Source organism: Peromyscus maniculatus, chromosome 11 (genome assembly GCF_049852395.1).
Source record: "Peromyscus maniculatus bairdii isolate BWxNUB_F1_BW_parent chromosome 11, HU_Pman_BW_mat_3.1, whole genome shotgun sequence".
NCBI classification, from domain to species: Eukaryota; Metazoa; Chordata; class Mammalia; order Rodentia; family Cricetidae; genus Peromyscus; species Peromyscus maniculatus.
Genome location: NC_134862.1, coordinates 74224011 through 74247521, shown reverse-complemented (window position 1 = coordinate 74247521; position 23511 = coordinate 74224011). Strand labels below are relative to the sequence as shown.

The following is a 23511-nucleotide window of genomic DNA, read 5'->3' as shown; positions in this document are numbered from 1 at the left end:
CCATTTGTTGAAGATACTTTCTTTGTTCCATTGTATAGTTTTGGCTCCTTTGTCAAAAACCAGGTGTTCATATGTGCATGGATTAATGTCAGGGTCTTCAATTCGATTCCATTGGTCCGTATGTCGGTTTTTATACCAGTACCAAGCTGTTTTTATTACTATAGCTCTATAGTAGAGTTTGAGGTCCGGGATGGTGATGCCTCCAAGGGTTGCTTTATCGTATAGGATTCTTTTAGCTATCCTGGGTCTTTTGTTTTTCCATATAAAGTTGAGTATTTTTCTTTCCAAGTCTGTGAAGAATTGTGTTGGGATTTTGATGGGGATTGCATTGAATCTGTAGATTGCTTTTGGTAAGATTGCCATTTTTACTATGTTAATCCTACCTATCCATGAGCATGGGAGATCCTTCCATTTTCTGATATCTTCTTCAATTTCTTTCTTTAGAGATTTAAAGTTCTTATCAAAAAGGTCTTTCACTTGTTTAGTTAGTGTTATCCCAAGGTATTTTATATTATTTGTGGCTATTGTAAAGGGTGATGTTTCTCTGACTTCTTTCTCAGCCCTTTTATCATTTGTGTATAGGAGGGCTACTGATTTTTTTGAGTTGATCTTGTATCCTGCCACTTTACTGAAGGAGTTTATCAGCTGTAGAAGTTCCCTGGTAGAGTTTTTGGGGTCACTTATGTATACTATCATATCATCTGCAAATAGTGAAAGTTTGACTTCTTCCTTGCCAATTTGTATCCCTTTGATCTCCTTTTGTTGTCTTATTGCTCTAGCTAGAACTTCTAGTACTATATTGAATAAATATGGGGAGAGTGGACAGCCTTGTCTTGTTCCTGAATTTAGTGGTATCGCTTTGAGTTTCTCTCCATTTAATTTGATGTTTGCTGTTGGCTTGCTATAAATTGCTTTTATTATGTTTAGAAATGTTCCTTGTATTCCTATTCTTTCTAAGACCTTTATCATGAAGGGGTGTTGGATTTTGTCAAAGGCTTTTTCAGCATCTAGGGAGATGATCATGTGGTTTTTTTCTTTCAGTTTGTTTATATGGTGTATTACATTGACTGATTTCCGTATGTTGAACCATCCTTGCATCCCTGGGATGAATCCTACTTGGTCGTGATGGATGATTGTTTTGATGTATTCTTGGATTCGGTTTGCCAATATTTTGTTGAGTATTTTTGCATCAATGTTCATGAGGGAGATTGGTCTGTAGTTCTCTTTCTTTGTTGCATCTTTGTGTGGTTTGGGTATCAGGGTAATTGTAGCCTCATAAAAAGAGTTTGGTAGTGTTCCTTCTGTTTCTATTGTGTGGAACACTTTGAAGAGGATTGGTATTAGTTCTTCTTTGAAAGTCTGGTAGAATTCTGCACTGAAACCATCTGGTCCTGGGCTTTTTTTAGTTGGGAGACTTTTGATGACTGTTTCTATTTCTTTAGGGGTTATTGGTCTATTTAAATGGTTTATCTGGTCTTGATTTAATTTTGGTATTTGGTATTTATCCAGAAAATTGTCCATTTCTTCCTGGTTTTCCATTTTTGTGGAGTACAGGTTTTTGAAGTATGATCTGATGATTCTCTGGATTTCCTCATTGTCTGTTGTTATGTCTCCCTTTTCATTTCTGATTTTGTGAATTTGGGTGTTCTCTCTTTGCCTTTTGGTTAATTTGGCTAGTGGTTTGTCTATCTTGTTGATTTTTTCAAAGAACCAACTCTTTGTTTTATTGATTTTTTGTATTGTCCTCTTGTTTTCTATTTCGTTGATTTCAGCCCTCAATTTGATTATTTCCTGGCGTCTATTTCTCCTGGGTGAGTTTGTTTCTTTTTGTTCTAGAGCTTTCAGTTGTGCTGTTAATTCATTGGTATGGGATTGCTCCATCTTCTTTATGTGTGCATTTAGAGCTATGAATTTTCCTCTTAGCACTGCTTTCATAGTGTCCCATAAGTTTGGGTATGTTGTACTTTCATTTTCATTGAATTCTAGGAACTCTTTAATTTCTGTCTTTATTTCTTCCTTGACCCATTGATGTTTCAGGTGGGTATTATTCAGTTTCCATGAGTTTGTGGGTTTTCTATAATTTTTGTTGTTATTGAGTTCTAACTTTAAGGCATGGTGGTCTGATAAAATACAGGAGGTTATTCCAATTTTTTTGTATCTGTTGAGATTTGTTTTGTGTCCAAGCATGTGGTCAATTTTTGAGAAGGTTCCATGGGGTGCTGAGAAGAAGGTATATTCTTTTGTGTTAGGATGGAATATTCTGTAGATATCTGTTAGGTCCATTTGAGTCATAACATCTGTTAGGTCCTTTATTTCTTTGTTAAGTTTCAGTCTGGTAGATCTATCTTTTGGTGAGAGTGGTGTGTTAAAATCTCCCACTACTAGTGTGTGGGGTTTGATGTGCGTTTTAAACTTTAGTAGTGTTTCTTTTATGAATGTGGGTGCTTTTGTATTTGGAGCATAAATGTTTAGAATCGAGACTTCATCTTGGTGGATTTTTCCTGTGATGAATATGTAATGTCCATCCTGGTCTCTTTTGATTGATTTTAGTTTGAAGTCTATTTTATTAGATATTAGGATAGCTACACCAGCTTGTTTCTTAGGTCCATTTGCTTGGAAAACCTTTTCCCAGCCCTTTACTCGGAGGTAGTGTCTGTCTTTGGAGTTAAGGTGTGTTTCTTGTATGCAGCATATGGATGGGTCCTGTTTTCTAATCCATTCTGTTAGCCTGTGTCTTTTTATAGGTGAGTTGAGACCATTGATATTGATGGATATTAATGACCAGTGATTGTTAATTCCTGTTATTTTTTTGGTTGTGTTGTGTTGTCCTTCTGTGGTGTATGTTGGTGTAGGATTATCTATTGCTTGATTTTTCATGGATGTGTTTAGCTTCTTTGGGTTGGATTTTCCCTTCTAGTGCTTTCTGTAGGGCTGGGTTTGTGGACAGGTATTGATTAAATCTGGTTTTATCCTGGAATATTTTGTTTACTCCGCCTATGGTGATTAAGAGTTTTGCTGGGTATAATAGTCTGGGTTGGCATCCATGGTCTCTTAGTGTCTGCATGAGGTTTGTCCATGATCTTCTATCTTTCATAGTCTCTATTGAGTAGTCTGGTGTTATTCTGATGGGTTTGCCTTTATATGTTACTTGGTCCTTTTCCTTTGCAGCTCTTAATATTTTTTCTTTATTCTGTGTGTTTAGTGTTTTGATTATTATGTGGCGAGGGGACTTTTTTTTTGGATCCAGCCTATTCGGTGTTCTGTAAGCTTCTTGTATCTTCATAGGTATTTCTTTCTTTAGGTTAGGAAAGTTTTCTTCTATGATTTTGTTGAATATATTTTCTGTGCCTTTGAGTTGGTATTCTTCTCCTTCTTCTATCCCTATTATTCTTAGGTTTGGTCTTTTCATGGTGTCCCAAATTTCCTGGACGTTTTGTGTTAGGACTTTTTTGTCTTTATTGTTTTCTTTGACTGACGAATCTATTTTCTCTATCGTGTCTTCAGTGTCAGAGATTCTCTGTTCCATCTCTTGCAATCGGTTGGTTATGCTTGTTTCTGTAGTTCCTGTTCGTTTAGTCAGGATTTCTATTTCCAGCATTCCCTCAGCATGTGTTTTCTTTATTGTCTCAAATTCATTTTTCAGATCTTGGAATGTTTCTTTCATCTGTTTAATTGCTTTTTCTTGGCTTTCTTTGATTTCTTCCCATTTTTTGTTCGTTTTTTCTTCCATTTCTTTAAGGGAGTTTTTTATTTCCTCTTTAATGGAGTTTTTCATTTCCTCTTTAAGGGAAGTTTTTATTTCCTCTTTAAGGGAGTTTTTTATTTCCTCTTTAAGGAAAGTTTTTATTTCCTCTTTAAGGTAGTTTTTCAATTCCTCTTTAAGGAAAGTTTTTATTTCCTCATTGAGGGAATGTTTTATTTCTTCTTTAAGGGCCTCTATCATCTTCTTAATGTCATTTTTAGGGTTGATTTCTTCTGTTTCTTCTGTCATGGTATGTTTAGGTCTTGCAGGTGTAGAATCACTAGGTTCTGATGTTGCCATATAGGTCTTTATGTTGTTGCCTGTATTTTTGCACTGGCGTCTACTCATCTTTTCCTCTGTGAGGTGCAGGTGGTGTCTGTGTCTGAGAGTGCCTCTCTTGTTCTAATTTTTAGTCTTGGTTTAGTAGTGGTTCTTGGTTAAATTGGTGCTATTGGGCTATTTCTTCAGGGGCAGCTGATTTCGATCGGTGAATTATATACTTATGATTCTGGTGATCTGGTTTGGTGTCTGGGTAGCGCCTTCTTCTGTGTTCTCAGGTCACTTTTTGTTCATTTGTCAACTCCTCAGCTGATCTTGTTTCTTCAGACTTTAAACTGTAGGCATCTGAATCCTCTCCCAGATGGGTTTCAGCTGAGCAGGGTAGTCTCACCAACACCTCCAAGTTGTTGGGTTTCACAGGATCAGCAGCTGGGCCCTGGGTTGTCCTCAGATGGAGTGTTCAGATTCGTTCTGATTCTGACCCACGGAGATAGCTTCTTCCCCAGATGTTGGGGTTAGGGGCGTCCCTGTTCCAAGCTGCGTCTGCTTGTCTCCGTCCCTGGTCTGTTTACCTCTGCGGTCCGCCGCCGGGCCTGTATGTCCCTATCAGCTGCCGCTGGGTCTGTCTGCCTCTGGGGGCCGCCACCGGGCCTGAATGTCCCTGTCGGCCGCTGCCGCCGGGCACGTCTACCTCAGCGGGCTGCCGCTGGGCCCGTCTACCTCCACAGGCCGCCGCCACAGGCCTACCTGCGTCTGCTTGTCTCCACCGCTGGGCCTGTCTACCTCTGTGGACCGCCGCTGGGCCTGAATGTCTCTGCCGGCTGCCGCCGGGTCTGAATATCCCTGTCGGCTGCCGCCGCTGGGCCCGTCTACCTCCACGGGTCCCCGCCGCAGGCCTACCTGTGTCTGCTTGTCTCTGCCGCCGGGCCTGTCTACCTCTGTGGGCACGTCTACCTCAGCGGACTGTTGCTGGGCCCGTCTACCTCCGCGGGCCGCCGCCGCAGGCCTACCTGCGTCTGCTTGTCTCTGCCGCCGGGCCTGTCTACCTCTGTGGGCCGCCGCTGGGCCTGAATGTCTCTGCCGGGTGCCGCCGGGCCTGAATGTCCCTGTTGGCCACTGCCACCGGGCCCGTTTACCTCAGCGGGCCGCCTCTGGGCCTGTCTACCTCTGTGGGCCGCCGCTGGGCCTGAATGTCTCTGCCGGCTGCCTCCGGGCCTGAATATCCCTTTCGGCTGCCGCTGCTGGGCACGTCTACCTCAGCGGACTGTTGCTGGGCCCATCTACCTCCGCGGGCCGCCGCCGCAGGCCTACCTGCGTCTGCTTGTCTCTGCCGCCGGGCCTGTCTACCTCTGTGGGCCGCCGCTGGGCCTGAATGTCTCTGCCGGCTGCCGCCGGGCCTGAATGTCCCTGTTGGCCGCTGCCACCGGGCCCGTTTATCTCAGCGGGCCGCCGCTGGGTCCGTCTACCTCTGTGGACCGCCGCTGGGCCTGAAAGTCTCTGCCAGCTGCCGCCGGGTCTGAATATCCCTGTCGGCTGCCGCCGCCGGGCCCGTCTACCTCCACGGGCCCCCGCCGCAGGCCTACCTGAGTCTGCTTGTCTCCACCGCTGGGCCTGTCTACCTCTGTGGACCGCCCGTTTACCTCAGCGGGCCGCCACTGGGCCCGTCTACCTCTGTGGGCCGCCGCCACAGGCCTACCTGCGTCTGCTTGTCTCCACCGCTGGGCCTGTCTACCTCTGTGGACCGCCGCTGGGCCTGAATGTCTCTGTCGGCTGCCTCCGGGCCTGAATGTCCCTGTCGGCCGTTGCCGCCGGGCTCGTTTACCTCAGCGGGCCGCCTCTGGGCCCGTCTACCTCTGTGGGCCGCCGCTGGGCCTGAATGTCTCTGCCGGCTGCCGCCGGGTCTGAATATCCCTGTCGGCTGCCGCCGCTGGGCCCGTCTACCTCCACGGGTCCCCGCCGCAGGCCTACCTGCGTCTGCTTGTCTCTGCCGCCGGGCCTGTCTCCTGTACCTCATTTTTAATTGGGTTATTTGTTTCTTGATACTAGCTTTTTTTTAAAAATCTTTTTATATATTTTGGATATTCCTCTATTTGATATGTAGTTGGTAAAAAACCTTTTCTGATTTTATAGCTTGCCTGTTGAAATAAAACACTATTAGTGGCAGAATAGATAATGCTGTATGGGTGAACCTACAAGTTGACAGACACCTTGGGGTTAACAGAATTCATTAAAGTTATTTAATAAAAGATCCCAAAATAATAATACATTCTTTATATTAATAATATGTTAATATATATAATACAATAATATATTAATACATTCTTTATATTAATAGTATATTAATGAACATGTGTTAATATATTTTTAGTTATTCTTTGAGATTCTCATAGAATGCATTTTAATGATATTTACTCCCCATCTCCTCCCATTTACTCACCTCAAATGTACCCCCACATCTGTGACACTCAACTTTGAGTCTTCTTCAGTAAATTAACTTTAATAACTCTAGAGGCAGCCTCTTTAAGAAAACTGACTCTCCCTCTTCCAGAAGCCATTATTCCTTCAAAGCTCTTCAGCTCATGCATCCTTCCCATCCCATGCTTGAATGTTGATCGGCTTGATATTGGACAAGTGACCACAGCTGCTATGAATCATGAGTGCAGTGCTCCTGTCGTGGCTAGAAGACACTGCTCTAATCTTTCCTGACCTCTGGCTCCTACAATTTTCCTACCCCATCTTCCATGATGGTCTTTGAGTCTTGTGTAAAGAGTATGATACAGATATTCCATTAATCATGGATTGAATCAGTGAAATAAAGAAAAATATAAAGATACATGAAACAAAGAGTTGGTACTTTGAAAACATTAACAGGATGGGCGCACCTTTAGCCAAATTCACCAAAAGGAAGAGGAGGATGAAAATAATAAAACAAAGGGGGAAAAGTAGACATGGAGGGAATTCAATTGCTTAAAAATTTACATTCCACCAAACTGGGAAGTTCTTTTTAAAAAAACTGATGAATTTCTAAATCTATATGATCTACCAAAATTAAATCAAGATAACATGAATTAATTAGTCCCAAACAAACTAATGATATAGGAGCAGTAATTAAAATTTCCCAACTAAAGAAGCCCAGAATAGGACGGATTCAGTGTAGAGTTTGACCAGTCATTTAAAGAACAGCAAACACTCCTCAGACTATTCCATAAAACAGTAAAAGAGGGATGGCATCCAAATTCTTTTTTAAGCCAGTGATACCTTGATGATGAGAGAGGGATGTATATATGCCTATTGCCCTGATGAACATATACACACACAAATTCTCAATAAAATACTCGCAGACTACTCCAAGTCCAGGATCATATAAAAAAAAAAAAACCATCCGCCATGTTCAAGTTGTCTTCACCTCAGACCTGCAAGGATAATTCAACATAGATTAATCAACAAATATATTCCACCACATGAAATGAATAAAGGAGAGAAACCACATGACCGTCTGAGTATATGAAAAAAAAAAAAAGGCCTGTGTAAAAATCCAACTTCCATTCATGATAAAAGTCCCAGAGAATCTAGGATTATGGAAGACATATTTCAACATAATGAAGTCATTGTACAACAAGCCCACAGAAGCATTATGCTAAATAGAGGAAGACTCAAAGGGATTCCAAAAAAATGAGGAACAAGAGAAGCATATTTACTCTTTCCATTCTTATTTAATAGAGTATTTGAACTCTTAGCTAGAGCAATAAGACAACTGAAGGAGATAAGGGGATACAAATGGAAAAGGGAGAACTCAGAGTTTCCTTATTTACAGATGTCATGATTCTAAACCAATAAGATTAAAATGATCAGAAGTCCCTTAAAGTTGATCAACACATTCATAAAAAGGAAGAATGCAAACTTAAGACAGAAAAGTCAGTAGCCTTCCTGTAGACCAATGACAAACATGCTGAGAAAGAAATCCAGGACACAATTCCACTCACAATAGCCTTAAATATATAACAAGACATTTTGGATTAGCATGTTTTAAGAGAATAGTATTAATAAAAACAGTTGCTGGGCAGTGGTGGCGCATGCCTTTAATCCCAGCACTTGGGAGGCAGAGGCAGGCAGATCTCTATGAGTTCCAGGCCAGCCTGGTCTCCAAAGTGAGTACCAGGAAAGGTGAAAAGCTACACAGAGAAACCCTGTCTCGAAAAAAAACAAAACAAAACAAAAAAATAAAATAAAAAACAGTTATAAAGTATCCAAGAGAAATCCTAAATACACACAAGACATTTGAAGTTGATGTTCTAAAAGATCTTAAAGACTTAAATGGATGTAAGTTTTTAAAGTTTTATGGATAGGTAGGTTATATAAAAGATCAACTTTGCTAAATTAATAAAAGTAATGCAATAAATCTTGAATTAGAAGATGTGAATCCAATAAATCACTTATTTCTGTAGAACTTAATAATCTGACTATACATGTTCTGTTATGGCAAAGGATAATTTTTAAAGTGGAAAAGGCAGGAACATCCAGAGATAATTTTAAAGAGGGAAAAGCAGGGAAGCATGATGCCATATTAGAGAGAAACATGTTATATCAGATAAGAAAATCAAAATACTTTAATGTAGCTACATAAGCAGTGGTGTGTAATTGGTAGTGTCAATATTGCAAAGGATTGCAGTGTCCAGAATCTTTAAGTGTTGAAAAAAGGGTCTACAGGCTGAAAGGAGGAGGATGGACTATCAGAGCATGCCCTGAGAATATGGCCAGTGTTCTAGTTAGTTTTCTACTGTTGTGATAAAAGTCAAAAAAGCCAATCTGGGAAAGTGAAGGGTCTATTCACCTCACAGGTTACAGTCCATCATCAAGGGAAGCCAAGGCAAGATCCCAAGGCAGTGGCTTGAAACCACAGAGGAATGCTGCTCACTGATCTGCTCAGCTAGCTTCCCTCTGAGGCCCAGGCTCACTTGCCTAGGGAAGGCGCTACCCACAGAGGGCCGAGCCATCCTCCATCAATTAGCAATCAAGGAAATGCCAAAGAAGCATGCCTATAAGCCAGTCTGATGGAGTCAAATCCTCAACTACCTGTCAAGTAGATAACCAAGATTAGTCATCACAGCAAGCAATAAAGGGAAAAACATAAACCTGAGCTTACTGCAAAGAAATTGGGCCTCCATGAGTAGAATAGTATGTACAAAGTGAAATTTCAATTGTAGGAAGAAAAATCTAAAAGGATTTATGTCAGAAACTGAAACTATATTTCAAATAATGAGAGACAATAAGCCCAAGGCACAAAGGAAAAGTTAGTAAAAGTGATTTCGTAAAGCCCCTTCTGGAGGCTGCAGGGTGGACGTGGGGAGGGGCTGTTGGCTGCCAGCACCTTTGACCATCCTTGCAAAGTTTTGGTGGAGGACTTCCCATCAGAAGCCCTACCCCTTACTATGGAGGCTAGATCTGAAATACACGCCTGAGTCATTCAACTGCATGCCAGAGCTTATGTTCTAAAGAATGGAGAAGTCCATTGTGCTTGATGATGGGAGGAAGGTTGTATCTCATTTCCAGAGCCATGGATGCTGCAAGCTTCTAAAGCAGCTCCAGGCACATTGTCTAAAGCCAGTATTCTTGTGGACACACACTGTAGTGCCCACACTCATCGTGGGAGTGCCAATGGTGAGCTCTGTATTATGATTTAGTTCTGGACTGTGATTTATTTCCTGGTGCTGCTACCTCCAAATTCTGCCTCTTTAATCATCATCAGTGAAACTTCAAATCCTAACTAGCCATTTTTGCTGTGAAAGCAATTGAAGGCTTCTAGCTGTTCTTTACAATGAAGAGCACATGGAAGTCCTCCGTGTGTCCTCCTATTTAACAAGGAGTTTTTTCCTTTCTCAGGATGCATGGAGTAAGCAGATGTGATCTAGAGGAGCTGAAGTCCAAATTCACATGGCTCTTTCTGATGCCACACTCTTTCTGACAGGTCCAGTGTATTTTCTCTTAGGCCATTCTTACTTTTTTTTTTTTTAAAGAGTACTCATTTTCTGTCTCTTGGACCCTTTCCCGCCAGTTACTGCCAGACATAACATAATTATTTGAATTTCAAATCTTCAAGTATAAAGGAAGAACAGATTCTTTTGTTACTGGATTTCTACCTGATCTTCTCCTACACAAGAAATCAATGACTGATATTTCAGTTTATTTCAGCCATCCGTGGATATAAAGAGACCACTAAACGTCATCATGACCATAAGATCTACAGCTGATTCAGATGTACCTTTTGATTATTGTCACTCTTTCCTTTCACTCTCCTGGGGAGCCATTTGCTCAAGAATATTAGTGAAGAGGGGGAATAAGATTGTGATGGGTATTCTTGGTTGTCAACATGACTAAATCTGGGATTAACTAATATCTAAAAATAGAGGGCACACCTGTGAACCATTTCTGCCTAATTTGAAGCAGGAAGATCTATCTACTTCTAGTCTGGATCTTTGAGGGAGGATTACTATAGACCTTTAATTCAAATAATATCTGGACCATCATTTCTGCTGGAAGCCTATAGAAGGACATGGAAGAAGGAAGCTTTTTATCTTTGCCTGGTTGCTCTTGCCTATTTAGTACATCCATACTCTCAATACCATGAGAGTCTACTTCTTTAAAAATCCAGCATATACTGCAGACAGCTGAGACATCCAGTCTTATGGACTGAGCAACTACTGGATTCTTGGACTCTGTGGACTGAGCAACTACTGGATTCTTGGACTTTCCATTCATAGCCAGCCATTGTTGGATTAGCTAGAGCACAGCATGGAAGCACTTCTAACAAATCCCCTTTTAATATATATAGAGATTCATTTTATCACTTCCGTTGCTCTAGAGATCCCTATTATACCAGGCATGTGTCGAGGATATTCTAGAGCAGTTTGGATCTCATAACATAGAGACATATCGGTCTCAGCTCACTTACAAATTCCCAATGGCCACCTTCCCTAAACCTTCCCCTTCCCCAGGTGCTTATTCACTTCAGAGGATTCAACCCTCATCCTCAATATCACCCTGACCTAACTTTTTGTTATGCTTTATTTATCATATTATGGGGTATGGATATTAAGTAGAGAAAGGGTCATTCTTGGGCAGTGTTTATAAAGTGAGCATTCAACTCCCCATGGGTGAAGTAGTGAAAAGATTCTAATGAAGCAGAGAAAATTTCTAGCTTTGGAGGAGGAGGTGCTGAATAGATTCCCTGTGTCACTGGAGACTCCTGGAGAGGAAACTTCAGCTTCTGGTCAGTTCATGGAGAATTAATTGGCAAGGAGGCAAAGGCTGTTCCCCATGACATCAGCAGTCTCTTCTCTGGAAATTCTGCTGTATCCTGGAGAGCTCTTGGAATCCCCTGTGATGTCACTTGTGTTGTAGCAACACCAAGTGCCCTTGGATGTTCATTCAGTGCCTATAAAATTGACCCACAGACATGTTGTCAACACTGAGGAATCTCTTTGGTAGAGAGAATGGACATCATGGAGAGACCAGAATCAGGAAGAAGGAAGCTGGCCCTAGGTCTCACTGGAAAACATGGAGAGACCAATGGTCCCAGGGAAGACGCAGTGAGTTCAGAGAAGGGACTAGGGAACTTTCTGGATGTGATGGCCTTGAGTCTTCCAGGCCTAGGGCTCAGGACCTGGTATCTTCTGGGAAGCAGTAGGTCTATCTTGCTTCTCTGAGTTCCTAAATGGTTGACCCACATCAAGGATTCATGATTGTTAGTGTGACAGAGTCAGGAATTGACAAGGCTGTAGCCTTTGTTCTGGGGACCCTCTGCTTTCACTCTGAGTGGGGAAGGAGGCACAGAGGAATTAATGAGATTTCAGTACCATCACTGCACTGTGCCCACAGTGGAGTCCTTTAGGTTGTGTCCCAGTAATAATAGAGAAAGGAGAGTCCCTTGGCAAACCTGAGGTTGTCATACTTTATATCACAGCCACTAGCAGGGCCGAGGCACCAAGTGCTGCTCTCTTCCAGTGACCCCTAAGACTTCTGACTTCCCAGCTGCGGGTGGCACACAGGTCTCCAGATCAGCCTGAATGCTAGCTAGCTTGAGGACCTAGGCAGAGACTGCCTCTTCCTGCCAGCTCTGGGTGTCCTGGGCTGTCAGTGGGGATGGCTTTGAGAACCTGGTGACTATATTCTGCCCCTGTATGGCTTCCCCATTAACACAAGAGTTTGAAGCAGCCAGCAAGTGATTTGGGCATCCCTACACTACCTGAGTACTTGTGACAGTAGCAATCATCTCCAAGCTTCTGAAAGCACATGGCTGAGGGCTCTGAAGCCAATGTGCATCCCCTGCAGCCGTGGATAAGCCTTAGGAGGCTCTTCCCTGCGTCAAATTGTGAAGGGAGACAGAGGAAAGCAGGTACCTTCTGAGACATCACCTCCCTATAGAGAGATGGAAGAATTGACATTTACAGAGGGGGAGACTCAAGTCTGGTTTTTCACAACCTGTTGGACAGTCTCATCTATCAGTCACTTCCTGAGTATTCTTCAGTGTCAGGTTTGACTGAGATGAGGTAGTATGTAGGGCAGGTGCTGTCCCTTGACTTATAGAATTGTGTATTACTGAGGGCAAAGGATCCCAATCATCTCCCTTTTTTTGTTCTTTGCCTGCCCTTCTCATTCTCTGATGAATATTGTAATTTAAGCTGGCTGTTTCCCCCTTCCTAAGGGCATGTGCATTGTCACAGGTGGCTTCAGATCAAGGAATTTGGCTTTTGTGTAGCTCTAGGTGAAGCACCACAGCAGTGACACACTACATACTCTCCCCATGACTATGGCAAATTTGATTTTCTGAAAATGCCTTTGTATATCTGTGTGTGGCCTCTCAATAGCCATTCATCTTTTCTCAAATTCAAGTGCAGGAATGGACCATCACTATTTATGGGAGTGTTTGCTCTTGTCTTGAGGGCTCACCTGGGGAGCCCCAGTTCTTTGTATCTGCAGCCTGACCAGTCCCTACTTGATTGCAATTTGCTAACTTAAGATAGCTGTAATGTATTCTTCTGAAATTTTAGGGTAATTTTTTTTTTATCAACTATTGGATTTATGTTTGTTCTGACAGGACACTCACAATCTCCCACCACACCAACGTATTGTAACAGCCTTGTGGATCCTCCACAATGTTCTTGTCTTCAGGGGACTGAACTTTTCTCCTACCATCCTTATGTAATTACCTAGATATCTTTATTTCTCATGTTATTGACTAGACATCTCAAGAAGGGGTTGAGCCATTTCCTGGGATGTGTTTGGGTTGAGTCTTCAACTTCCTGCATATGAAGTAGTGGATATATTCTAAAGAAGGATAGATTTCTGGCTTTGCAATGAGGAGGCAATGATGGTCTTCCCTTGTGTTTCTGGGAAGGCCCTTGGGAAGTGTAGTATGGCTTCCAGTGATTTGCAGAAGTCTTGTCAGTAGGTGGGTGAAGATTGCTGGTGGTGACCCTAATAGTCCCTGCTCTGGACAAACTATTGTATTCTGGAGAGCCCTTGGTATTCTCTGTGATGTCACCAGTGTGGTGGGAACATCAAGTGACTGTGGGGTATTCTTTCATTGCCCATAGACATGCTGCCAAGACTGAGCTGGCTGTCTGGGAGACAAAATGGAGAACATGGCAGGCCTGAGAGAGGCAGAAGGAAGCTGGGCGTTGGTCTCAGTGTAAAACATGGAGAAATCAATGGTTTGGGGGAAGGCACAGTGACTCTTGAGCAGGGGATGGGGAGCTTCCTAGAGGAAGTGGAGCTTGAGCTGGGCCTTCCAGTAGTGGGACTCAGCATCTGGGAGCTTCTGGGAAGCAATGGGCTTATCCTGATTCTCTGGGTTCCCTAAGAGCAGGCCCTGAGAAAGCAGTTTCTGGTGGTTAGTTTGGGGGAGCCATGGATTGTCAAGCCTCCAGCTACTTTTCTGGGAGATTCTTCATCTCACTGTGAGTGGAAAGGAAGGCCAGCAGGAGCAAAAGAGTGACTAATTACGTGTCCCTGTCAGGGCACAGTGTTGCTGCACTTCATCCTCATGGACTCCTTCAGTTTCCATGGGAATCTGATGCCAATAAGAAGGGAGGGAAACTCCCCTGGCCATGCACCAAAGTCTCAGACATTCAGATGCTTTGGTCCTGGGCACATGGGATCATGTTTGGTGCAGCTAAGCTCTAGGGACAAGAGGACTTACCTGCATCACATCAGATCTGAGGTGACACTGTCTTCCAAATCTACATGTTGGAGATAACTTATGCCTTCCAGGGCTAGGGTACTGCATTAGGGATGGAAGCACATTCCTAGCCATGGTGGTTGAGGACAGAGACACAGCTCATGGACATCAGTTTGAGGACAGCTGCCCTGCTCTTTGGGGCCTTGACTGAGTCTCTAGCATTTCCACTTCTTTGGGCTTCTTTTTTGGACTCAGCATGGATTCTCCTGGCTCTATGTAATTTAGGTATACAAGTTCACTTGTCTTTCTCTACCTGCAGGGACCACTGGAGAGGCACCATCCCAACTCTCCACCTTTGCTGAGCAGGAGCAGGAAATGAACGATGTGGAGAAACTTACCTTTCAGCTGCAGAGTATGACATATGAGCAAACTGAGCTCTATGGAATCTTGGACACCTACACCAACATGGATTTGAAGAACAGGTAGTCATTATGCCCAGTTCTCTGCTGACCATCTTGACACCACAGTGTCAAGCCAAGCTTTCCTGAGGCACAGGAGGCAGAACCTCCAGGGTGTCCTGGTGCCTAAACTAATTTTCCTGAGTGCATCAGAGAGGCAGAACTTGGAACCTGGGTAGATGTGAGAAGGGGACACAGGCTCTTCTCCTTCTTCCAAATGAAAAGCAGGACCTGTGACCAGAATCACAGTCCGGGGACAGGGCTAGGAGCTCTCAACATGCATTTCAAGAAGCCTTGACAGGTGTTGGCTCCTGGGACATGCTAGGTGCTGTGAGTTTGTGGTGAGTCTTTGTACTTGATGATTGTGTGCAGAAAGCGCCAGGCAGCAGCTGGAGGGACCTGGTCCCATTGATCAATCTCAGTTTGTGGCTGGAAGGCCTAAAGCTCATCACAGCTCCTCTCTGGTCTTCTTCCTCATAATCTGAGACAGTGCCACCTCCCTGTATTTCATGGGCACCATGATTGTATGTGGTGTGCATGTGGAGGTAGAGGACATGTGGGCGTGTGGGGGTGTACTCCTAGGTGTCTGGCGTCTGTGGCAGGGCCTGAGGATTTCCCATTTTCACAGTTTCCAGGGGATGACAGTGCTGAGGCCAGGGAGCCCCACTTTGAGCAGCAAACCTCCTGGCCACTGTGCTCACCTTGGTGGAACATTGGAATCCCCTGTGGAGTCTATAGAGGCATCCTGAAGTTGGGACTTCTCCTTGGAAATACTGATTGTGTTCTCTGGTTCTCAGTGTAGCTATAGTCACCCAGGAATGAGAATCCTGTTTTGAAGACAGGAGAAATGTCATCATAGGTTCCTGGTGGGCCCAGATATGTGGCATGGACTCCTGGGAACTTCTTCGAGAGCTAATCTCCAAGCCAACTTAGAGTGCTCATGCAGCCCTGACTCCCTCCCTTTGGACCACCTGCCTCTTCTGGCCTGGGGACAGGATAGGAAGTTTAATAAGCACCAGGAGGTCCCAGTGTAATAGGTACCAGGCTGTGGCATCTACTGGGCTGGGGTAGGCCAGGACACACCCTGATTTCATATGATCCTTGAGTCTTGTGTTCATGGAGTTCTTTTTTCCTGGGGCCATGCCCTACCACAGGATGGATTCTCTGGATATGTTGAAAAAGGAGCATAAGCAGGTGATGCTGGACTTCCAGAAATTTCCTGTGGAGGTCATTGATGCCTTGAACAGGTGCAAGCAGCTGGTTGAGAAGAATGCATCCTACAGGTACCGTGCCTGATTTAGCTTAGGAGGGACTGATTGTGCCCTCTGTGTCTTTGACCCAAAGTGAGGGCTCTAGTCCTAGCCTGTCTACCTCTTAGCAAGCAGCTTCCTTGTGGGCCTTGGACTTGTGCCTCCTGGACTCAGTTTTGGTAAGTGTGAAAAGAGCCCCCCCACCAGTGATGTTCTGCCAGTCTCAGGAGCCCCTTGATAGAAAAATGGTTTGTACCAGGAAGGGAGTGTCAGGCAGATGAAGTGTCAGGCATCCCAGGGACCCTGGGGCTCTGGCAGGGGCTTCCCAGAGCTTGTTGCCATGGGACCCATAGAAAGACTTTATTCCAATAGGGACTTCTGCCCTCCTTCAGAGAGGGTTTGTCCTCTACCTGCCGCTGCTTTCCCAGTACCATGAGCAGTTAAGCACAGGTGCTGGCCGCATCGTGTTCTCAGGGGCACAGGATCACTTCTGGTGCCAGGATTTTCAGAAGTACTTTGAATCTTTCGGGCGTTATTTATTCTCTCGATTTGGCTTGCCACTGTATGATGCTGTCTTGGCTGCTGTGAGAGCCAGTCCTGGGCTGTCTGGGGGCCTGGGACTTTTCAGGGCTGGTGGTACTTGGAGGTAGGGATGGCTGATGGTACTTGGAGCTGGATGGGGCTCACCATTCTTGGTTGGCGGGTTTGTTATCTCCACAGCCTGAAACTCCGAGATTTGGCTCAACTGAAAAGAAATGTACGTGAGTTGAGGCTGGAGAACAGAAAGCTGTGGGAGGAGCAGGTTGCGCTTCAGGAGTCCTGTGAGGAGGTGAGGAAGCTCTTGAAGGAGGCCCATGAGAAGATCCGTGACCCCTGTGCTGAGCAGCAGCAGGTAGGCCTCGGCAGCGGGGCCAGGCTGCCCACCTGTTCAGCCATAAACATGGAGACACCCATGCAGCCATCCACTCACCCATCTAGACTCCCACCTACATACCATCCAGTTGTTTATTTCTGTGATCATTCACAAGTCTCTCTGGAGACCCTCCTGCTCTGCTAGAAGCTGCAGTCCATTGAGGGAGATGGGTCAGTCACATATCACACACTTGCATGTCTTTGTAGTCAGCGGGCTGCTATCCAGGCAGCTACTTAGGGAATAGCACAAAGCTTTCTTTCTTTGATGACGTCAGCAGCTTGTGGCTCATTTGCTTTGCAGGGGTCATGTGAGATGGAATGTAGGAAACAGCCTGCAAGGACTAGAGCCCAGAGCCAATGCCAAGTGAGTGGTTCTCACTGTCAATTTTTGAGTAGCACGTGGCCTGCTCCTTTTTCCTGTTTCCTAATGTGGTCTCTTCCATTTCCTCAACCTTTGGTTCCCATTGACAGGAGCCTGAGTATCAGCTTGTCAGCCCTGTCTTCTGTGGGTGGTGCTGGACAGTTCTCCCATCCTGGAGCTTCCAGTCTGGAGCTGACTCAATGACCATCGATGTGGGAGGACTTTGACAGGCTGAGGGTTGGGGTGACAGATTTGAGGCTTCAAGAGGACATTTTCTCCAACCACCTAAACATAGTTTGACTAAGCTGCGTGTTCCCCTAGGAATTTTTAGTCCCCAAGGGACGGATAGCATTTGTGGTTCTCAGCTGAAACTCCTGATGTGCATAGTCTAAATTCAACTGTTCATTCAGCATGATGTCCTCTTCAATTTTTCTGCTCACTTAGGACTTCTGTGGTCTCTCCGAAGTGTGTGCATGGGTGTGTAGATGTGTACACTGATGGGTGTGTTTGTAGACCAGATGATGTCATCTGGTGTCCTCTGCTGCTCACTCCCTTACTCCCTTGAGCCCAGGTCTTGACTGAACCTGAAATGTTCTGGTTTGGTTAATCTGGCTGGCCAGTGCTCTGGATTTCCTGTGCTCTCCAAGGTGGATCTTCTGTCTTGTTTTGTCTCTTCTAATTGTTACAAGTTTCAGTAGCTCAGAAAGAGGTAGGATGGAGTAGCTCTCGCTTCATTTCACACACGTTTATTGTTTTGGAGTTAATGTGTTTTGTAATAAATAACAAAGATCAAACTGTACAGCGATTTTAAACATGAAAAGCAGACTTCTTCCCTTTCCCTGCACTGAGCTGACAGGACAGGAAATGTCTGGTTTGTCTCTGGCTTCACAACATGGAATCCCACAGTGTATCTCCTTGCTGGCATTGTGTTGCTGACTTTATCATGTGCATGGCTGTGTCTCAGAACAGATTCCCTCTCATAGTTGTGCAGAGTGCTGCATTTCTGAAAAGCACTGCAGGTGACGTCACTGGCCTCCTTCTGAGTGACATTGGGGCTGAATTCATCTTCTATGCAGTGTGACCTGTTGAAAACGTCCTGGGTGTTGACCATGGGTCATTTTCTTCTCTTGAGCTATTAAGTCTTCTGTGGAGGAGCCAGGGGAGGTTTAGTGAAGAGACTGTATGGATCAACTTGGCCCGTGGGATCAGTCAGTCTCAGGGTGGATAAAGTTCACAGAAGGAAATGTAAGCACAGGCCAGGGTAGCAGAGCCCGGCTGAGTTTAAGAGCCTTGTTGGGAGGACCCACTGCCTCCCGCTACAGCAGAAAAGGTTATGAAAGGCAGCAGTCGTCTCCCTGACCATTCTGGGTTCAGAAGTGTGTGTGTGTGTGTGCTTGTGTGTGTTGTGTGGTGCATTTCTTTTCATATGAGTGTGTATACCTCTATTTGTGTTTGTGTGTGTTTCTCTGTGTATCTGCTGCCTCTTGTTTGCACAGTAGTGTCCCTTTGTGTGTGTGTGTGTGTGTGTTTGTATATGTGTGTTGTGTGGTGCATTTCTTTTCAAATGAGTGTGTGTACTTCTATTTGTGTTTGTCTCTCTGTGTGTCTGCTGCTTCTTGTTTGCACAATAGTGTCCTTTTGTGTGTGTGTGTGTGTGTGTGTGTGTGAGTGTGTGTGTCTCCATGTGTGGTTGAGTGTGGATGTCTCTGCCCATGATTCCTGTATGTGTAGAGATAAGTGCTCGTGTGTGTGTTTGTGAGTACCTGTGCATATATGCGCATGTGTGTTTGTGTGCAATGGTGTGTTCACTTTTGTGTGTGTGTGTATTTCTGCATTTCTGTATGTTCACTTACTCATGAAACATCTTTACTGATGATGGATTCCAACTTTATGGAGAAGTACTGTGCCCACTCACTTTGCCTTCATCAAATATTGTGTGTTGTTGCCCATCTTCCTACATGTCCACCTTGCGGTCTGGAGCAAAGGACACAAAGACTACTGTAACTCAGTGGTTTTCAGGTATTTGTAGGAGGAAAAATATTTGCAAGAAATGTCTTTGAAGCAAACCAGAGGAATGTGGTACAGGGAGGTGAGGAGGAGGCCACTGTGGCAAAACAAGGTGTCTGAAAGGCAGGCTAGGCTGGCTGAGGGTGTGTGTGCCTTCTCTGCTCTGGGTGAATGGTGAGCACACTCGGTGGTCAGGTGGCTCACTGTGCCTTCTCTGTGTCCGGTCTTGTCCTCATCCACATTTCCTGCTACCACTTTCTTCCCACCTTTGCCTAACCTTGGACAGTTCACCTTGGCCTTGAAGCTTGGACCGGATTTTATTCCTTGAGAGATTCTGACTTGCAGTGTGCTTCCAGCTGCATCTCGGCCCATCAGAAGTCCCTAGCCATGCTGTGGTGTAAGAATGGGGCTGCCCTAGGGCACACCTTTAGGGCACACCTTTAGGCACACGATGGTCTGAAGCATTCACCATGGCTTGTGTCTGTAGCACTCAGTAACTGCTTTTCTACAAAGTTGTTCACTCTGAGTTCAAATCATCTTCACGGAGAGTTGGGAGAAATGAGGACCTTCAGATATTGCTGGTGGTGTAAAATGATATAGCACAGTGAGAAGGCACACGCAGTTCTTCAGATAGTTAGACTGCAGTTCCCAGGTGACCCAGTGACTCCAGAACATGAAGTAGGTGTCCACAGAGAAGCTAGGGCATGGATGCACTATAGCAGCATTCCTCAGAGTGCCTCAAAGTAGAAACTATCCAGATGTCCATCATTTGATGAGTGAAAAAGTACAATGTGGATGAGCTTTGCCATGGAATGTTGTTCAGTATGAAATAATCCATGCAATTATTTGGCTCTGACTTAGCCTTTGGTTACTCAAACAGATCCCTGACAAATTACCTTACAGGGAGGAATTGTTGATTTTTGACTCCAGGTTGTGGAGATTTTGTAGTTTCCTGAGCTCATTGATTCGGAACCAAAGTGAGGTAGCTTATGGTAAAAGGAGCTCCATTTGGAGGAAGTTGTTCACCTTGGGGGCAGCTGGGAAGCAGTGAACAAGACCATCAGACTGGTCTACCACATCCAGTGGTCCTGTGCTGTGGAACATTCCTATACTGCACATCCTGGGAAACAGGATTCCTAAGCAGGGCTGGCTAATGGGCCAGGACCCCAGAGGCCACCTGTCTGTGGATTAGGTTCACAGGATAGGCACTGAGCTGCCTATCTCTCATGCCCACTGTGTTCTTCTCCCACCCAGCAAAAGTTAACCTTCTTCTCAATAGTATCCCTGGTGATTGCTCTTTATATTAGCATTAACTGAAAACTAAACATGTTACTGCTTTACACTGTGCTTGTATGTGTGCATCCATGTACTTGTGCATGTTCATGAGTTTATGTGTGTGCATGTGAGTGTGCAACCCTCTACTGAGAATATGTCCTTCTAATGAACAGGAGCAAGAGAGCCTGGATGCAAGACTGAAGGACCTGCTGAAGCAGAAGGAGCCGGTCCCCCAGCAAGGGGACTTGTCAGACAAGCTACACTGTCACTTCTATATTTTTGAGAAGAGGTAGGAGCCCAAGCTGGGAGGAGCGGTTAGAGCCATGTAGGTCACCTGTCCCTGGATCTCTGTCCTTGATGGGATTCTCACCATCTGGATGGCTCTTCGCCACAGCCAGGGAAAGAACAGCTCAGGGGATTGTGCTGGCCCAGTCAACAAGAACTTCTCCAGGAAACACCATGTTTGATCCTTAGTGTTTCTGCGGACTGTCTACCCCTCATTCCCTTCTGAGCTCTCTGGTATGTCCTCAGTACCTTGTCCCCTGTGTCTCCCCACAAATCTCCCTATGGTAGTCCTCAACGTAGCCGGAGGAGGGTTGGTTGTGGAGGGCAGTGTGTGCTCAGCCTCTTTATTATCCTTCCAGTATTCTCCTTTAGAGAGAACTTCTATCTTTGGGCAGACCTGCATGCAGCACACTCCTGCTGATTACAGGCTCTCTGCAGTGTGCATCTGTTTCCTGTGAAAAGATTTTTTTCTGCTATAAGAAGATTTAGGGGCTGAGGAGTTGAACCCAGGCGGGTTTCTGTGCTGTGGGAGTAATTAGAACCTTCACTGCATTTATTTTGTAGGCTCCCTTAGACGATCTTAGAAGATCTAAACATTCCGTTTCCCAGGTTGCTCACATTCACCTGGAATCTCATCAGGGCCTTGCATACCAGCCCCGGACTGTTACTCAGACATTGCTACACTGTTATATTTTTTCAAAACAATGTATCTGGACAAGTGGGGAAATGTGCTGAATTTCTTGTCCAGCACAGTGTAGTTCTCAGTTCATTTTCTAGGAGATTTTAAAAGCTGAGAAAAAACAAAAACAAAAAAAAAAAAAAAAAACAAAACAAAACAAAACTCCATGCCCAGGTGCACTCTGACCCTTCTCCCTTGGGAAATGCAGGGAATGACCTCACCTGAATAGTCATGCTTGATTGTCCAGCTGCTTAGGGCTAGTTCAGGTTCAATAGCTGACATGGGTCCCCACCAGACCCGTTCCCTAACTGCCTTCCTCCTCTAGGTCAGACAGTCTCCCGTCTGAGCTGGAACAGGCCACAGCCCAGGATGAGAGCCTCCTGCAGACAGAGCTGCTGCAGGAGGAGCACTAAGTCTCGCAGGCAAGTGAGCCACCATTGCATGCCATCCCCAGCAAACATGGCATTGGTTGGGGTTTGGGAGCTCTTGACCTTGGCTTCCAGTGTGATTTTTTTTTTCTAGCCTGTGGTCCTGCCAGAGTGCTTCTGGGTCTGATTGCCATTCCTTCTCACATAGCAGATCTTGAGAGACCTGAGGAGGCCAAAGAAGCCACAGACACCTTGAACAGAAGACATTCTACACCTTCAGATCAATGCCTCCTCAGAAGAAGACACCCCCCCCCCCCCCCCGATAGCTGTGAACTCACCAGTGAGACATATACCAGCTGACCTCCAGGTGATCCAGGCCCAATCTGATCCATGGGTCTCTTGACCCAGTACTCCTGACAAAAAGAAAGCTTCACAAATGAGCTGGAGATACAGAAAACCTGAGACAAGAATTACTGAGAACCCTGACACTCAACAGAACGTGGTCCATGGAAAGCGTACAACATGGGAGGTAGAGATGTTGGTGAGCAAGGCTTTTTCTTTCAGTTTTGTGTGGAAGGCTTTGGCAGCTGATTGAGTCCTCAGCCCTCCCTGTGCAGAGTAGATCCGTCACAGAAGACTGTTGACATCAAGCTGTTCCAGACAGGCCACACCCAAAAGCACCATATGTCGTTCTCCAGCCCAGCGGTTGAAGCTGACTCAATGTCAAGCCCAAGTGTTGCTGAAGATGATGCCCTACAGAGATGGCGGCAGTCCCTCACTCCTCCTGTTAGCCATTTTCCCCTCCATATGTAAAATTCTTCAGTCCTGACTGAGGTGACTGGTCCTGAGAAAGGATTTATAGAAGACATCTGAGTCATCTTTGATGTTCTTGGGCAGTCAGATGCTGCCCACGTTTTTGTTGGGTCTCTAGGAAGTACGCAAATGTATGTTGACTGGAACGATCAAACCGTGGACAAAACATTACAGGATAAGCAGTGGGTGATAATTTATTAAAAGTTTCCCATAGGTTCACAAAGAGTGCTCTAGGATCTTGTCTCTTCCTTCGCCTCAATGTGGGCTTGACCTCCAAAACCCCAAGGAAGCATGGCCTTCCTACCCTGTTTTCAAAGTCAGCCACAGGCTGTAGGTCTGTGCTGCTCAATCTGTAGCAAGAGAATGCATCTTAGCTTAATTTTTATCATTTGGTTTTGGGTTGGATTTTGTTTGTTTTGGGTTTTTGCTGTTCTTTGTTATGGTTTGAGGTTTGCTATTTATTTGTTCTTTCTTTTTTCTTATTATTTGGGTATTTTGCTAAGGCTATTTGCTGTTTATAGTGACTGCTCCCTTTAAGCCCCTATTGAGTAAAATAACTGTATTGTTAATAATAAGGAAGTGATTTCCTACTCTCCTGTCTTAGAACCAATTTCCTTCGTCAGGTGTGGTGTCTCATTCCAGTATCTCCAGAACCTCCTATAATACCAGAACCTCTTGTGTTTCCAGCTTGGGCTACATTGAGAGTTTCCAGCCAGCCTGGGCTACACACAGCTTTGGAATTGGATGATGTTGCCAATTCAGTGGATATCCATTGCATGATGACAAAAAAATATCTATCTTGTCTTTTTGTGGTCATATATTTAGCTATCCCTAAAAATGGCATCCTGTATACATATTTCATGAAATGATCATGTACACAAAATTAACAAGAAACACACAGGTAT

At 44.8% G+C, this 23511-nt stretch overlaps 1 protein-coding gene across 3 annotated transcripts; it reads left to right on the top strand.

Moving 5' to 3' along the window:
• The first annotated feature begins 11400 nt into the window (after window positions 1-11400).
• On the top strand, window positions 11401-22831 carry LOC102913886 (disks large homolog 5-like). 3 transcript variants are annotated; one of them, XM_076547894.1, is made up of 7 exons: window positions 11401-11607; window positions 14518-14680; window positions 15811-15939; window positions 16627-16798; window positions 20635-20750; window positions 21751-21847; window positions 22002-22831. In XM_076547894.1, exons 1-6 carry the CDS (start codon window positions 11475-11477, stop codon window positions 21836-21838), a joined length of 801 nt encoding a protein of 266 aa, XP_076404009.1. In that variant the 5' UTR covers window positions 11401-11474; the 3' UTR covers window positions 21839-21847; window positions 22002-22831. The 3 variants fall into 3 exon arrangements, with proteins under 3 accessions (XP_076404009.1, XP_076404008.1, XP_076404010.1); XM_076547893.1 differs by lacking the exons at window positions 20635-20750; window positions 21751-21847; window positions 22002-22831 and adding an exon at window positions 17120-17398 and having other exon boundaries at window positions 11424-11607; XM_076547895.1 differs by lacking the exons at window positions 11401-11607; window positions 20635-20750; window positions 21751-21847; window positions 22002-22831 and adding exons at window positions 13622-13709; window positions 17120-17398.
• Window positions 22832-23511: the final 680 nt, after the last annotated feature.

Bases quoted from the DNA above. Each gene is read 5' to 3' on its own strand.
- LOC102913886 (XM_076547893.1), top strand. From the start codon at position 11,475: ATGTTGTCAACACTGAGGAATCTCTTTGGTAGAGAGAATGGACATCAT. The intron at 11,608-14,517 runs GTGAGTTCAGAG...CTCTACCTGCAG, and splicing joins ATGGTCCCAGGGAAGACGCA to GGACCACTGGAGAGGCACCA. The intron at 16,799-17,119 runs GTAGGCCTCGGC...TTTGCTTTGCAG, and splicing joins CCTGTGCTGAGCAGCAGCAG to GGGTCATGTGAGATGGAATG.